The 17,349-nt window shown below is 44.3% G+C and overlaps 1 protein-coding gene across 1 annotated transcript; it reads right to left on the minus strand.

The window, feature by feature from the left end:
- Positions 1–5,249: 5,249 nt before the first annotated feature.
- On the minus strand, positions 5,250–6,170 carry LOC106722690 (olfactory receptor 1020-like). Its single transcript, XM_014523985.1, has one exon. It carries the CDS (start codon positions 6,168–6,170, stop codon positions 5,250–5,252), a length of 921 nt encoding a protein of 306 aa, XP_014379471.1.
- Positions 6,171–17,349: the final 11,179 nt, after the last annotated feature.

The raw sequence follows: 17,349 nt of genomic DNA on the forward strand, positions 1-17,349 counted from the left end.
CCCGGTGTGTGCTCCTGCCAGTGGCGGGAGGTCAAACTAGATGATCTGTTCAGGTCCCTTGTGACCCCAAACTACTATGAAACTATGACACATGGCTCTGAACCTTCCCTTATGCTGTGTCCCTTGCCTCACAGATGGCATTAAGTAGCTCTGGCCCCAAGATGGACCTCATTACATGCCCGCCTGGTGTTTAGATCCCACCTAGATCTCTCCTACTCAGGTGATCTATTCTGACCTTATTCTGGGCCACAAAACTCCCGATGCCCTTTTTCCTTCATGGCTGCACAACCTTACAAGACTTTTGGTGTTATGGTCCCTGACCTCGCGTCTAGGCCACTTGGGACTCCCAGCCTCTAGCCCTGGCTGTCCCTTGTGATGGGCACTCTGGTCCTTTGACAGGTCTGGCCTTGGCCCTGGCCCCAGCACTGAGGTTATTTAGGATAGGTACAAAACCGCTCTCCCTCACACTCCCATACAGGTCTCCCTTCTCAGGCCTTCCTAACATATCTTGCTCTCTACTCAGGCTGGCCTATGTACAGTCCTTCAGCCCTTATACTGAGCTAGTACACCACCCCTCAATGGACTCCTGGGCCTTACATCCCTTGGATCTCAGGCCTGGACCCTTGCCTCTCCCCTCTGTGGCATAACTGACCAGGTTGTGGGGGCTGAGGCTATATGGCACCCCATACTCACCTCTCACTAGGGAGGCACGTGTGTAGCATTTCCTTAGGACCACCCTGCCACAGGCAGCCCTGCCACACCACCTTACCCTAGCAGGGTGTAGTTTTAGGCCATTCCCCAGGACCAGGAACCTCCTCCATCCCCATAGTTCCAACCCTTAACCTTCAGGTATTCTAGGAGCAGGAGCTCTGGTTGGGCAATGTTCTCCCTCTGACTACCTGCAGCAACTGCCCACTCAGCTATGAGGGTCTGGGGTTATAGTAAAGCTGTTTGGCCTCATCCTCCAGTCCAGGAGCCTCCTTCCAGGCTCATTGAACTGCATTGCACCTGCCGGCTGCTCCACAGCCTGCTCAAATCTATTAAAGTGGCAGACACCAAAGGTACCCTGCCACAGTCTCCCATTTTCAGTAGAGGAGAACTGTGCAGATATTTGGCATAGGTGAGGATTAAGCTCTTGTGATGGGACAGTATTTTTTCACTGCCTGCAAGAATGGCTGAGAGATGAAATAGGATTTGGACCCAGTGATATCATCCATTGGGGAGCCACACCAACATATTTAAAGTCAGCAGTCTTGGTACCCTGTCCTACATCAGGTAAACTGCAAGGGAAATGGGTATCCCAGAGAGCTAGAGCAAGGTGACAGGAAATCAAGAAAGAAGTGGAAGACCCAGTTGGCCAGCCTTTTCTCCCTGGTACCTCACATAAGTTGATGATGGAATTAACACCTTCCCATAGTGTTTAGATTCTGTACAATGACCATTTCTTCATGTAAAATGGTTCTTTGGGGATTTTGGTTGGTCTTAACAGTGTCATTGTTTCCAACACTGAAATTCATCTGGAAATGTTTGATCACATTAATTCAAAATGATAAATGTCAAAGCTGTTCCACTCTAGGCTTGGCAAATATTCTGGAGGAAGGTGTTAATGTCATCATCAACTTTTATTAGTAACATGGAAGGTAGGCAGGTCAGTTCAATCTTCAGGCTTTCCCCTCATCTCAGTTGAAAAAACAGAAAAGAAGAGGATCATCCTACTCTTATCCCACAAGTAAAAAACTTGGTTAAGTCAAATGGTTAGACTACTTTTCCAGGTAGCGATACACCAAAGTCTTGGACCCTCTTCACCCAGAAACAGTGAACAAGCATCTCACACTCCTCAAAAAAGTGCTCTCATCAACAGGGCATGGGGCAGGCACATCCCAGAGCATTTCCCAATTTTACTAAATGCCAAGAGGGGAAGGTATGTGGGGCCAGGAAAGAAACAGCAAGGTAAAGGGTATGTGGTTTAAGGTGATATACACTGATCTGGAAAAGAAAGTATACTGGGTTCCAGCCCTTGATCCCCAGTAACTTTTCTGTACCTTGCATTTACTCAGCTGGGCAGATTTATACTGTAATTTCAAGCTTCCCAAAGTGCTTTTATGACCAGATTACAGATCAGGCAGGACCACACCCTCCACCTCTCTTCTTGAACTTGTCCTTCTAGCTAGGCAAAAGTGAAGGAGTGATGGGACTAGAAGAACAGCAGACAAAAGCAGTGTTACTGGGCATGTCTACATGAGATGCTAACTGTGCAATAGCATACTGGGCAAAAAAGAGGTCCTAATACGCTACTGTGCAGTAGTATTAGGTTACTGCAGTTAGCATCAATAAAAAAACCATGTGTTGTTGCTACTGCACAGTAGCATGAGTTACTGCACATTGATTTAGTACTTGGTTATCCGAGCACTAAACTTAATATGCAGTAACTATGGCACATTAATGAACATGTAGATGCACCTGCTGTGTTGTTAGGCTACAGTCATTTCACCTCCCTGAATATTCATTAAGAACTGCAACCCATTCAGTGGTCTAGGAGGAACATTCATAGTTTCTGAAAGTGTCACTTTATTAACATCCCTTTGCTTAGATACAACCCCCCCCCCAAAAAAAAACTACCACAATGACTGAGTTCAATCACTGAATTGTTATCAGTATTTTTCTTGTGATATAACGTGAAGTAAATTCAATGTTTTATTACATTAATTAATATATAGATCATACTCGTAATATATTTACTTTTGCAACCACATCCATTCTTGTGTCAGATTGTTAGGAAAAGGAATTTCCAGGCTACTTGTTCTTCTCAGGGAGAAATAATAGTATAGTGGCCCTCATCAGCATTTACTTATAAAACATGCTAAGATGTTGTTTGGGGCACCTGGGAGACAGAATTTTGTGGATTCTGGTTAAAAAAAAATTCTCCACTATTTTAATTCCTAAGTCTTAAGAAACAAATAGATGTGTGAAGGAAAGGTTTGAACAAGCTTATCCCATAGCTGTTAGGTAAAAGTATAGCTTCTTAAAATGCCCAGCCATCAAGCACATCTTTATCCAATTGGACTGCATAATTTTCATCCTCAAATACAACAAAACTGTTGCAGCATCCTTCAGTTTACTCTCCAAAATTTGGAAGCAGTTCCAGCTTATTGCAGATGATCATAGAGGTTTCTAAGATGCATGTAGACAAAGGCATGGCTGGGATGATCTAGTTGGGTATGGTCCTACTTTGAGCACGGAGTGGACTATATGACCTCCTGATGTCCTTTCCAATCATAATGTTCTATGATTCTTTGATGAGGGATTTCCCATTAAATCTTTTTTTTTTTTTTCAGAAAAAGCTGCACTTTCCTCAAAGGGTTTTAAGGAAATCTTGCTTTCTCTGATTCTTTATTTGTTAATGTTCTATTAAATAAATAAAAATAACATATTTTATTTCAGTTCTGTTTGACACAATTTATTTTTTAATGTCTTATTAAAGGGAAATAAAATATTTAAGTGGAATCAGTTTGACATTAAGCTACATCTCCTTATGGCATAGCAGTGCCTCCTGAGAGTTGTAATCCTGTTATCCTTTTCCCCATTTTGGGTATACCTACACATTGCCATACAGTGACATTGTTACTACACCATGCTTTAATACTTCCTTTTGGAAATACTAAAGCATGGCACAGTAACTGTCTGTCCTGTGCCATAAGCATGGCGCACAGTTATTTTTAGCAGCTACAGTTTTTGGTCATCTATGTGGGTTTTTAGCACTTACCCAGGGTTTTTATTTCTGGCTGCAAATGTTTAAGCTGCACACATAGATAACTATGTACATGTACAGACTGGGTGTGCACACCTTTTGTGGAAATTCTGTGGCATGTAAGGCCCTAAAAATGTAGTCACGAAAATGGATGACAGAAGATGGAGAGTGCGCTCACCTGGGAAGCTGGAGGTTTAGGTCCTAGGCCCCTTTTCCAGTGTCATGTTGACCATGGCTCTTTCCTATTTCATAGCACAATCTTCAACCACCTCATCTTAGGTCAGGCATTTCCAGTTGCCTCTCTGGTATAGCTTTTGAAGCTTTTCCTCCAGGAAGCAATGAGAGGGATGTATAGGGGGTATGTGGGGACAGGAAGAAGAAATCAAATCGGTGATTTGGCTGCTGGCCTGAATGGGAAGTGGTTCCCATGTATCTTCTGACTGAGGCAGAAGCTTCCCCCCAACATTGCCTTCAATCCACTTTCTTCCAATGACTCATAAAGTGAGTGCCTCCACCTTAAAAGGAGTGCCAGGGAAGTGTATCAATACTATGTGGCATGTGCCATGATGGTTAGCACACTGTGTTGGGCAGTCAGAGAAACAGGTCAAGCTCCCATCTAGGCAGGAGGGCCTAGAACCCGAGTCTCTAGCTTTCAAAGCAAGTCACAGAACTCATTTAAAACATGCACTTTAATGCACAGTAGCCTATTCTACTGTGCATTAAACAGGCATAAAATAATGTGCCAATACACTAGTGCACATTAGAACAGGATACTGTGCGTTAAGCATCACCTAAAAAGCCTGTTTGTACTACTGCACATTAGCGCAGCTGAATGTATATTTATTTAGTGTCTCATATTGGTGGTACTAAATTTAATTCACATTAGGAAAAGTGCATTAATAACCCTGAGATACTCAGGTTTTATGGGCAAAAGACAGAATGACCCCTTCTCCATTTTATTAACAATGTGCATGCCCATTCTATGCACAAAGCAATTGTCTATGGGTTTAGGCTTATATGGCCAGCAATAGAATTCCTACCTGTGCATAAGTGCCCCAAATACTATGTAGATGACTTAAAAATGGCCAGATAGATGACCACAAAGGAATAAAATGTCCCCCCTTTAGTGTCATAAATTGCTAAGAGGAGGTTCGGAAATGGATTACTATTCTGTCTCCCCTCTTGGCTCTCCATCTGCCCTTTAACACACCTTTCTCTGTGGCACCTGGATTAAGGAGAGGCAGGAGAGCTGAGAACTTGGAGGCAGTGACTTAAGTATCCCACCCAAATAGCCTACCTGGAGACTTCTTGTGCAATCTTTGACATGCTCTTTGCATGCAAGCAGCCAATTAGATTAAACATTCCACTTCATCACTTGAATATTTAATAACCGTCCTGTGGAAAATGTTGAGGTTTTAACCATGTATTCCAATTTTCACTAATTACCCTTTCCCCCTCTCCCAATTCAACCTATCAGTTGAATTCATTGGGAAATTGTTTTCTAATGTAATATCTTTTTCAGGGCATCTTTGACCACCTTGTTTCTGAGGCTGTAGATCAGGGGATTAAGCATCGGGATTACCAGGGTATAGAACACAGCTAAGAGTTTGTCCTGGTCTGCTGACTTGCTAGTTGTAGGTCGTACATACATAAAGAACAGTGTCCCATACAACATGGAGACAGTTGTCAGATGGGAGGCACATGTGGAGAAAGCGTTGTGCCTGCCCTTGGCAGAGCGGATCTGCAGGATGGCAAAGATAATACACAGATAGGATACAAAAATGATTAGAACAGTACTTAATGCAGCTACAGCAGCAAAGACAAAATGGACCATGCCACGGAAGTGAGAATGAGAGCAGGAGAGTTTCTGGAGTGGAGGGATGTCACAGAAAAAGTGATTGATGACATTAGGGCCACAAAAAGACACACTAAACAAAGAACCTGTGTGCACAATGGCACAGGCACAAGCACAGGAATATGACCCAATCACAAGGTGAAAACAGACTTTCCTGGACATAAGGAGTGTATAAAGTAGTGGTCTGCATATAGCTATGAATCGATCATATGCCATCACAGCCAGAATCAAAACCTCAGTATTGATACAGATTGAGTGAAAGAGGAATTGTGCAATGCAGCCAGTGAATGAGATTACTTTTCTTGCAGCTAAGAAATTCATTAGTGTTTTAGGTGCAATAACAGTAGAATAAGTGAGATCTACAAAGGACAGGTTATGAAGGAAAAAATACATGGGGGTGTGTAGCCGAGACTCAATGCTGATGAGTGTGATCATGCCAAGGTTTGCTACCAGGCTTACAGTATAGATCCCCAAAATCATCACAAAAAGGAGGATTTGTATGTGGTGGTTGTCTGTGAAACCAAGGAGGATGAACTCTGTCACTTCAGTCAGATTTCCCTTCACCATTTATTTCAGATGTCCTCTGTGCTACTGAGGCAGAAAAGGGAAAACCAACTCAAACAGAGACAGAAAAGATATTTTAATATATTTTAAAATAGAACTTTTGAAGAGATGGCAAATGGGAGTGGAGCCTTGTAATGCAATTACAATTTTGCATAACCAAACCAAACTATCATACTTTGTTCCACGACACTTGGAACTTTAAACTTCTCTTAATAAAGAATGCATGTATATCTATGCATGTATGTGTAAATGACCTCCAAGTTCTGTAATTTTGAAAGGAAATAGATGACAAAGTCAAATAAAAATACAGACAACTAAAGGTAAAACTCATTTTCAGACCTGGAAAGCACTCTCAACTGCAAATGTAACTTTATTAATATGATATGATATTACTAGTGACTTTGTCTCTGAAAGGGCTGAAAGTGTACTGGACCTCTAACACACTTGTATAATTGAAAATATCACATAGAAAACACACTTTTTCAGTACGACAAGTCTATCTAAACCACAAACTTTGGAGAAGTTACCTGATTAAAATGACTAAACACAACCGTGGTTCTTGAGATTACCAAGGCAATATTTTTAAAGAGGAAGCAATCGTGAACAGAGGAGGTATAGAAAAAAAAGACAATAAATTAAAAATAGAGTTGTATGAAACTATGTCCAAGACCCTAATTCCTCCTCTAGCTTGTCACAAAAAAGAAGAACTTGAGAAATTGCATGCAGCAAGCATGCTTGGACAATATTGCATTTCATGGGTAAAGGCTCCTTTCAGCAGTGATACAACTGTCTCTTTCAGCAGGATTACTGTGGTACCTGATTATCCTTCATTTTCTCCATTAGCCCATCTCATCTATCTGGAGAAAGACAAGAAAATAGAAATAACTATGTACCCTTTTTTCAAAGCAGAATTATTAAACTGATTTTTTAAGGAACGTCTATGTGATATGCACCTGGCACCACAAGATGTCTTGAAGGTAGCAAGTGAAGTCTAAACAGTATGCAGTGAGAACAGCTGCTTGAAATCCAAGTACATACAGAGGTACCTGTTCTTCACCTTCAAACTAGAGATATTGTCTGAAAAACAGAAGCAATGTTTACCTGCACTAAAATGTCACTGTACACCCACCCTGAAACTGAGAGACCCACTGTGAAGCTGAAAATAGTGTGCTTGGGAAGCCAGAGCTGCCCCTGCTATATCACACCATCTTTGCAGATAAAGAAAGAATTTCTCTCTTCATGGATTTTGATCAGGACTACTAGCAGAAAATCTGATTTCTGAAATTTAAAATGAAAATATTTCAACTAAAAATAAATGTTAAAATGTTAATAAATGTTAAAAACCAAACATTCTCCTTAAAATGTGAGATTCCTGCAGTATTTTTATTGTTGGTGTTTTTACTATTATGACTATTTTGTATCTTTACTGCCCAAGATGTTAAGCCATGACAGTCACTGGAAGGGATATAACTTAAATCAAGGTTTAGGATCTTACCTAAGTTTAGAACATTACTATCCTTATAATTTTTTTTTTAAGAGTGCTCATTAATGTTGCTTTCTCAAGGACTCATAATTTTTTAATAAAGGCAATGTTTGATTTACCCAGTGATACAAATGCACTACAAACAATTCTTATTACTCTTTCTTATTACAGAGTCTTTTCAATTCCTTCTGTACCTGATGATATTTGTCAAACCTTTTTTAAGTTTTCAACGGAACGCTTTACATAAGCAAACTATATCTTCTTTACAAGGATAAATTGTGACCTACAACAAGTAAATCTGAGCAAAATTTTTACTTCCTTATTCTATGCAGCATTGTACAAACCATGATGAAGACAATGATGATGCCTGAAAAGCATTGGTAGTAGAGGAAATCAGTAAAATTCACTTAGTTGGATCGTGGGTCGATTTAACTTAGCACAGCTCTATTAATTTTGATGGAACTTGATCAGTTGAAATAAACTGGGCATATCACATGTGCATTAATGTGCTGTAATTACAGTGCTTTAAGTTTAATACCTGTAATATAAATGACGTAATGTGCCATAATCAGCACTATTGTGCAGTAGCACAGGCACAATTTTTTTCATGATTTTAGTGCTCAGTAAACTAATTTTATCATGCATTAGTGCATTAACACGTCTTTCACCATGATGCGCTAATGTGCAGTAGAATTAGTGTACTGCATTTCTAGCATCTTGTGTAGATATGCCCACTGAGGATCTAGTTCATAAGTCTTCTGGAACAACTGCACTAGGCACTAAGGATATTTTTTTTATCTGCTTTCATTTACTACTACAATTTATTCAGTGAAAGAAAACCAAAATGATATTTTTTCAGTAAAAAAATTAACATTTTGAACTACATTTTTTTTTCTAGTAGAAGGATATTATATTGGAAATTTTGTTAGATTTGAAAGCAAGTTCATTATTTTTAACTTACCTTCATCTGTGTTCAATAATGTTAATATGTCTGTTGGAAGTAAGTCCTCTTTTTAGCATGAGCTGAACTGATGTGAAGTCGAATTAGCTGTGTGGCATATGTACTTAGTCTCTCAGCATACCTACCAAGAGAAATACATGCCAAGTCAGGGTAAAGGCAGACAAAGTTCTTTGGGTGAATCTGATATTTTTTATTAGACCAACTTAAATAGTTGGAAACATCTTTCTTAGCAAGCTTTCAGGTATAAAAAGCCTTCATCAGGCTGTGGAAGCCTCTGCAGTTGGTCTGTGCTCTTCCTGGATGGGATTAATAGTAAAGAAGCCAGAGGCTGGGTTGGTATGTATGCAGGACAGGCAGTCAGTAAAGATGTAAATTGAGGAGTCAGTGGGTGAGAGACAGGTGGGTGGAGAGAGTGGGGATGAATGTAGCAGGTAAATAGTGGAGAGGTACCTGAGGAGTCAGATGTCAGGCAGGTTATAATGTGTCATAAATCCAATGTCTATATTTAGCCCATGGTTTCTATCAGGTCAGGGTAAAGGAGTTAATGAAAATGCCCACATGGTCTTTAGGGAGCATGAAGTAATTGGATGCCAAATGTTGTTAATTTTGGAAGCTGAAATGTTACTGCTTCTTCCTCTTTTGTCCTTCCTAACCTTTTATGTAGTCCAAAAATGAGAACATGTCTATAACTAAAAGCAATCCCAATATCCTCATGAAGATTATTCATGGCCATTTATTTAATAAAAGATTTCTTTCAGTTATTTTTATATTTAAATAATTTTAATAGATTTACTTTTCAAATAAGTAGTGTGACAGCCCAATACTGGAAACTTTTCATCCAGGTTCCAGATAGAATAGAACAGATTGCACATGAAGCCAGGACTGGTGTGCATTGTAAGGGCTCTGCTGAAGTCTGCATTTGGAAGCACAAGGATAGCTGGGAGGGAGGACTGAATGGCATAGAAAGAAAAGAGACATGGGGAGCTCAGAACTAGATGAATCAAAGATTCTGAGTGAAACTGCAGAGCACTGAGTTGAGATACAGAAGCTATCACGAAGCTGCCTCTCCATTGAATTTTAAATGTAAAGTGCATGTGGTGGGGAGGAAATCAATGTGAGGGAAGGAGGCAAGTGGTCATGGCCAGAACTGTGGTACCTTCTCCCTTCTGACAGTATTTATCCCAGGTCACATTCTCCATGACTTATTTGTTCCCACATATCTTCCCATTGTAACTGCCCAGTAGACCAGCTTCAGGAGTACAACTGGAGGATACTCTGGGCAGAGTTACATCTGCATGAACCCAGCTGAGGCTGGCGGTGATCCTGAGCTGCTGCCCTTCCTGGCAACTGGTGCCCCTTCCCTGGGTACAGCTGCAAGGCTTGAAGAGCCAGGAGAAAGAGGCTGTGAGGGTTTGTACCACTTCTGAGATAAGATGCTCAGTACCAGGGGACCTTGTGCTGCCCAGCCTCAGATCAGGGGTCATGCATTCAAGAGTACCCACAGACCATGGTAAGTTGACTGGGCAGACCCTGGGCCAGGCAGGCACCAGCTGAGCCCCTGATTCCTGTGCCCCATTCCCAAGCTAGGACATGCCTGAGCCTGGCAGCACCTGCTGCCATGGCTCCAGACCCACTCTTCTCCCTCTTTCCTGATCTGCTGCCAAGCCCACAGCACCTGGGCTCAAGGGGCACAAGGCATCCACATGACTGGGATGTGGAGCTGCTGGTGCTCCTACCCTCCCTGCCAGCCTCACACCACAGTGGCACTGTGCCCTGACCATGCCCCTGATAAGAGTGTCCCAGCAACAGCACAAGAAGCTGTTTTTATGGACTGTGGGGTACCCAACCTACTACACCCTTCTGTGGCTGATACCCATGGTACCCTAGGGACACCTGCACACCTGGCATAGGACCCTGAGCTTCAACTGTGGAATGGGCAAATCTGCCCTTTCCCACAGACTCTGTCACTGCCTGGAGGCCTACCTGTGTCTGTGCTACACATCACTGCCCCCCACAGATAAAGAGGATATTGCCATTATCATTTGCACATCTCTTGGCATGTGAGAGGCCCATGCCTGCCTAGCTGTGGGGGCACAGGCTGTTCAATAAAGTTTTGAACCTGGCTCCCTGCTTGTTGGGGGGAGGAGCTGGGGGGAACTCAGGGGCCAAGGGAATGCAGCTGTGCCAGTCAGGGAGCGGGGCCTAGGGCAGGAGCCAGGAAAGGGAGGACTTTTCCCCCAGTGTGGGGCTTACCACGTAGGCAAGTCTGGCATGCCCCATGGTCTGAGTCAGTCCCTACTGGTGGTGAGGGTGTGCAGCTCCCAGCAGTGTCTTGGGTCACAGGGGCATGGCACACAGCTGCCTGGACAGTGACGTCCTCCCAAGAGGAGCTGCAGCTGGTGGCAGTCAGTAGTGCCATGGTTGGTTTGGCTTCATGGGTGGGGTTGAGCCTATGGAGTTGGAGGGCCTGCTGCTGGCCTGGCCTCCCAGAGCTTCTGGGTGATACTGGGGGTGGGGAGCTTGGTGGGACGGACTCCCAGGAGCACGATGGGCCCTCCCCCAGTGACACATCACAATGGGTGCTAGGCCACAGTGCAGACTTGGAGATGCAAAAGGCAGCCGCAGGACCATCCATGTGCTGGGTGGCTGCTCCTGGTGAGAGGAGGCTGGCGGCACCAGCCTCCGCTTGTGTTTCACGTTTGCAAGTCATCATGCTGGCGGGCCCTGGCTGTGCCACCTGTAGGGTCCAGAGGGGGTTCTTCGGTGGGTGTCAGGGGTGCCCCCATACTCTCACCCCAGCCCCCACCACACAGAGCGCCAAAGTTTCCTGCAAAAGGAAGCTACAGGACTGTCTGTTAGCTGGCCGGCTGCTCGCAGCAGAGTCACTTGGTGGCACCCACCACCGCATGTTTCCCTACTGCACATGGCGCAGGGTGTCGACCTGGCCCGATGCCTGCACCAGGCAAGAATCAGTGAGGTCCTGCCCAAGGTGGGGCATGTGGCACAGCCAGGCCTATGAACTTGACTTTATCAGCCCCCTAGGTACAGAAACTCATGGACTCAATATACACATTGGATTTATGACACACTACAACCTGGCAGACATCTGACTCCACAGGTCCCATTCCACTTTTACCTGCTACATCCCCATACCCTGCTACCAGAGCCTCTCTCTCTCACCCCCTGATGCCTCCATTTCCATTTTCACTGACTGACTTTCTTTCCTGCATTGCAAGCCAGCCTCCGACTTCTTTACTATTCCTTCCATCTAGGGACAGCACACACACACATCAACTGCAGGTGCTTCCTCAGCGTGACAAAGGACTTTTCAACCCAAAAGCTGCCATCCCAGGCAGCTAAGCTGAGCTCACCTGGAGCCTCACAACTCCACTGCAACCAGCAAGCCTCAGGCGTGTCAAAGACGTGACAGGTCTGGACTTTCTCCAGCCAGGACTGTGTACATGCATGCATTAGTGGGAGGTTATGGTGCCTCCTACCTGCCTTTCACCAGGGGATCCTCAGTCCTGGCATTTACGGGACGGCCACCCCACCGGCAGTCTCACTAGGCCTCCCTGGCCCTGGCAGAACGCAGTTTTAGTAGTCATGTCCTGGACCGGGGCCTCCTCCTTGCCCATATCCCCAGCTCATACCTCCAAGTTCATCCTGTCAAGGGAGCTCAGCAGGGACATGTTCTTCTCCTGTTGGCTGGTGATGCAGTGAGAGCCCTCTCCAGCTCTGAGAGTGGGGCAATAACACTCACCCCTTCACAGCGATTAGACAGAAACTCATTCTACAACTCTGTCCTTGCATGCTCAATTTAATCAATTTTGATTATCAGCATATGGTGTGTGCCTATCAAGTAAACTTAAATCTCTTTTTGAAAATTAGACGAAATATTGTTTCCTCAAAGGCATAGAGTTTCTATATACTAGAGCAAGGGGTTTTAACCTTTTTAATGGAGAGTACCTCTTCTGGTGGGTACCCCTCATGATGGGTACCCCCTTCCAGACAAGGAGCAATCCGGGGGGGGCTCCCGGCATCCGGTCACCAATTGTGGGTGGGGGTCTCCCGGCAGCTGAACGTGTGCAATGGTGGCAGTGGTGTGGTGGTATGCAGCTTCCCAGGTACCCCCCCTTCTCCACACTGCCACTGCATACCCTGCAACAGAATGCCATCTCAGTCTCTCCCCAAACTCTCCTATTAGACTTATTACCTACCTGAAAATTTAGTTACCATGGTCACTTCAGAGGGAAGGCACCCCTGTCCCCATCTGCTTCAGGTAACCCTGAGTTGTAACCTGAGTTTAATACATTCCTGAGGGAGGAGGGAATCTGCTCCCTTTACTTATGTGACTGGCCTCACACACCTGGGGGGGTGGGGCTTAAAACCCCTATTGTTCTAAGCAATGACATCATGAATGGGAAGGGTGCTTGAGATCCTGCCAATCTACCCGGCAACCAATGATGCATTTCAAATTGGTTGGCTGGCAGCCAACAACTGCTGGCCTTCATTGGATCAGGTAAATGAGGTCACAAGGTCTATATAAGTTAAAGACTGCCCAGGAAGAGAGGCAGCAGTCATGATGAAGACATTGAGAGTAGCCGAACCTCAGCAGCTATCTATCTCTCTCTTGAAACACAAGGGTACCTTATGAACTGCCTGCCTTCAGAGGAAAGCTCTATCAGCCTCTGGATGATATTTGTGAGTAAGCTACTTGAAATCTAACTAGATATGTAGCTTGCAGTACTCAGATTTGTGATCAAAAGCTACCATGCCACTGTTTGCTCTAAAGGTTATTCATTGATATTGCTCCATCCTGTACCCTATTCCAAACCTTCTTCTTGTAATCAATAAAGTTCTCCTCTGTACCTAGAATGGAAGACTTATTGGGAGGGGTCTAGATTATGCCTTAGGGTTCCCTTGGTCTGGCTGACTAAGAGAGACCACTATTTGTGCTTCAGACTAAGGGAAGCACCCCAAGTTCTTGCAGTGGGTCCAGTACACTTCAGGTCTATAAGGCCTGTGTACCAGGGCTGTACAAAGCTTCAGTCCCTGATTCGATTCAGCAGAGATTCAGCCCAATTTGGTAGCTGAATCTCCAAATCCAAATTGAATCAGGAGACCCTTTTATCTCTCCAAATCGAATTCAAAGCCTCCAAATTGATTCAGAGAATTTCGGAGAGATTCAGCAATTCAGACATAGACGCAGCTTTAAATGTTTTTTTTCTACATATCTCAAGGTACCAGGCTGCTTGTAAACACTGTGATAGTGAGGTGTATGGAGCATCCCACAGGATTGTGGGGCACTCCCCAGTGAACTCAGCTGTAGACCCAGACGTGGACCAGAAGCACTTCCGGTCCACTTCTGGGTCCACCAGGGAGCACATGCTCCCCCGCCCCACACCTTCCCTGCTCGGTGACTCTTGCCTTCTGGGTTTGGGGGGGTAGAGGGGGGGCACCTGAGGTTCCCCTGTGGCCAATCACTGAACCAGGGGAGGGGGGTGCAGGGTGCCCCCCCCTGTACACTCCCTGGCAGACATAGAAGCGGACTGGAAATACTTCCAGTCCACTTCCAGCTTTGTAGCCGAGCACACAGGGGGCACCCTGTACTACTGTGGGACACTCCATCGGCCCCAGCATCGCATTGTTCACGAGCTGAGCCTGGTACCTCAAGGTATGTAGAAAAAACATTTAAAGCGGTGTCTATGGCCGAATCACTGATTCTCCAAATCAGCATTAAATCTTAAGATTCATATTGGCTGAATGAAATTGGGGACAGTGATCTGAATCAATTAATTGAATCACTGTCCCTGATAAAGGCTGAATCCAAATTGAATATGGCCCATTTCAGACACCCCTACTGTGTACCCCCTGAGGCACAGGGCCACTAACAGACCAAGACCCATGAGAGCTGGCAGCGTTACCCCCAGGCTTGCAGGTGTGCTCCAGGAAGGGGGTCATCCAGATGTGAGGCACCTGGAGCTTGCTAGGTAACCACCTAGCAGTGAGGTGGGTGTCTCAACACAGGAACTCCCCCTACTGGCCCACCACATACCTCCTGGGGCCTTCCCAAATACCCGCAGGGTTATGCGTATCCCCAGTTGACAACCCCTGTGCTACATGTCATACATTTCATAATATGTGTGCACAATCAAAGCTACAACTTAGTATACAAGTGTGCAAAAAACTGTAGGAGAATCTATGAACCTTAAGAAGACTTATGAATTTTTGTGTGGCTAAGTATCAGGAATTCCTCCCTAAAATAACTCAAACTTTGGTGTACTCGTCTCATCCTACACTCCCATCAGGTGCACAAAATTTCATTGCAGATGGAGTAAGCAAAGGTAAATTCTCAATTTTAATTATAGCAGGCTTCTGCTTCACTGTAACAAAGAAAGATATTAATCCCTTCTCTCAAATATAAATAACTAATTTTAAGGAGGGCTGTATCAAAGGAATCTGTTAATGAATTATTCCAAATTTGCACCACAGATTTTATTGCAGCTGCTGTTTCAGCACATTGCTTTTAAAGGCACCATCTTTAAGAATGTGGCTACTAGAATTTTGAAAAATCCGTTTGTAAAACAGAAGCTTTGTTCTTCAGAGAAGCAATCCAGAAAAGGTATCTTCAAAAGGAAACAGAAGGCAGTCACCGTGTACAAAATTCATGATAAAAAGCATGCATACAAGATACAAGACTTAGGTTTACAGTACATTGATAGCACTAAAAACCATGGGTTGATTTCTTGGGCCACCCAGTAATTCTGAATAAAAGCTGTTCCATGTTGCCAACTCTCATGGTTTTTTGGTGTTCTTAAAGTCTATGCTTTAGGAATGTGAAGAGTGTAGTTCTTTCTTTTATCTATATATAAAAATATAAATATATATACAATAAATTACTATTTTTTTCACATTCCTGGAGTGTAGACTTTAAGCACAATGCCAAAAGTCATGAGAGTTGGCAATACTACTACTTGCAAAACCTTTGTCTCTAACAAATACCCAACACAACTGCATATACAAGTACAACCAAGATAATTTCTGGAGTATTACCTCTGTCCTCAGCTGAATCTTTTTCTGGATTGCTTTTTTACCCCCTTCTTCTTGAGGGGAAAAACAAAACAAAAAAACACCCTTCTGTTTTATGATCACATTTTTCTGAAAAGTAGAAGTAAGAGGTTAATTGAATTCAATCCCAAATGTGTGATATCAGGGAGGGGAGGACTAGAGCCACAGCTACTACTGCAAGTGTGTCCAAGTCATGTATTCAAATAGAACACAGAGTTTTTAATCAGACCTGAATTTAGGAATACCATGGTTAAGTGAACCCAACCATGGTTACTATCTTTTTTTTAGACTTGTGCACAACAGATCAATTTGTATTACCATTTTAGCAAGACTGTTGATTCAGGGCATTTAGACAAAATGGTGGGTGAGATGGAAACTTAACCATGATAGGGCTTAATAATCAGAAAGATCTTCAGTGAGGGTAAAAGGGTATTGACTTGAGTGAAGCAAGCAGTTCTAACCAAAACCTAGCAATACCTTGGGATGCTCCCTGCCATGCAGTCATTTGCACCTTTGTTAGATACTATGCTGTTCTTTCCTAAATAATCACCTGCACTTCTTCCAATCCTGAAGTCATAATCCCTGTTTCCCTTATTCCTGTGCTAAACAAACATAAACTTCAAGTCAGTCTTCTGAGTACACGGTGTCTGGTCTTCCTGTGAACTGGCCTGAAATTAGAAGTTTCCAGTCACAGATCAGCTTATTTTCAGGTCTCAGCCATAGGATCACACTGTAGCAAGTTTAGGACTCTCCTGTGGTTCCAGAGCTCAGACACAAAAATGAGAAGATGCTGGGAACCTCCTATGTCACATCCCTCCACAATGCTCCATGACCTGCACCATGGGTGAGTTCTAGGCAAGGAGTTGCTCAATGTCTGCATCTGTAAACCCCTGTTCTCCCTGTTTCTGAACTTCCGGTCTTGTTCGAGGAAGACTAAGAATGGGGGCCCAGGTGGAGACTGTGATGTCCAAGGTCTGGAAGGTTCAGGAGGGAGAGTGGAGGACCCAGGGGTTAGGGAAAACAGTTGCAGGACGAGCATGGTCCATATGGCTCAAACCCTCTATTAGGGGTCTAAAGCATCATCACAGCCTGTGTGACTCAACCCCATCTTTGGAGATAGCAGATTGGGGATCACTGAGTCCTCACAGCACTCCAAGAGGGGATATGACTAAGCTATAAAGCAGTGGTCTCCAAACTTTTTATGGAAAAGATCACCTTTTAGAAGTAAAGGGCACCTCAGGATCTACTGCATCTCTCACACGTCCCACCCCACCCCACCCCACCCTCACCCTGCCCCACCCTGTCCTTGCCCTGGCGTATATGGGAGGTGGACCCCCAGAACCATCCATGTTGGTGACATGAGTACTACCAGAAATGGGCATGAGATAACACCACTGAACCCCTCCTTATTACATTTTCTCCAAAGCGTGGCAGATGATTGAAGGAGCCCACCCTGGGGTGCCAGGAGGTACCTGTGCGGGCCGGGAGTGGTCCGAGGCCCTCGGGGGCCTGTGCGTGGTGGGCTGTGGCCAGCAGCCCGGACACGCCGGGTCGGGGAATGCAGGCCGGCAGGCTAGAATTTGGCACGGACGCTTAGCGGTTGATTAAAGATTATTTTACTTACACCGAAGATGGTCGCGGTGCAGGCAGGAAAACTTGCTTGAGGTGCC

This window comes from Alligator sinensis, unplaced genomic scaffold (genome assembly GCF_000455745.1).
Source record: "Alligator sinensis unplaced genomic scaffold, ASM45574v1 scaffold1_1, whole genome shotgun sequence".
NCBI classification, from domain to species: Eukaryota; Metazoa; Chordata; order Crocodylia; family Alligatoridae; genus Alligator; species Alligator sinensis.

What these genes read in the sequence shown, in the direction of transcription:
- LOC106722690 (XM_014523985.1), bottom strand. Translation starts at nt 6,170, where the DNA reads ATGGTGAAGGGAAATCTGACTGAAGTGACAGAGTTCATCCTCCTTGGT.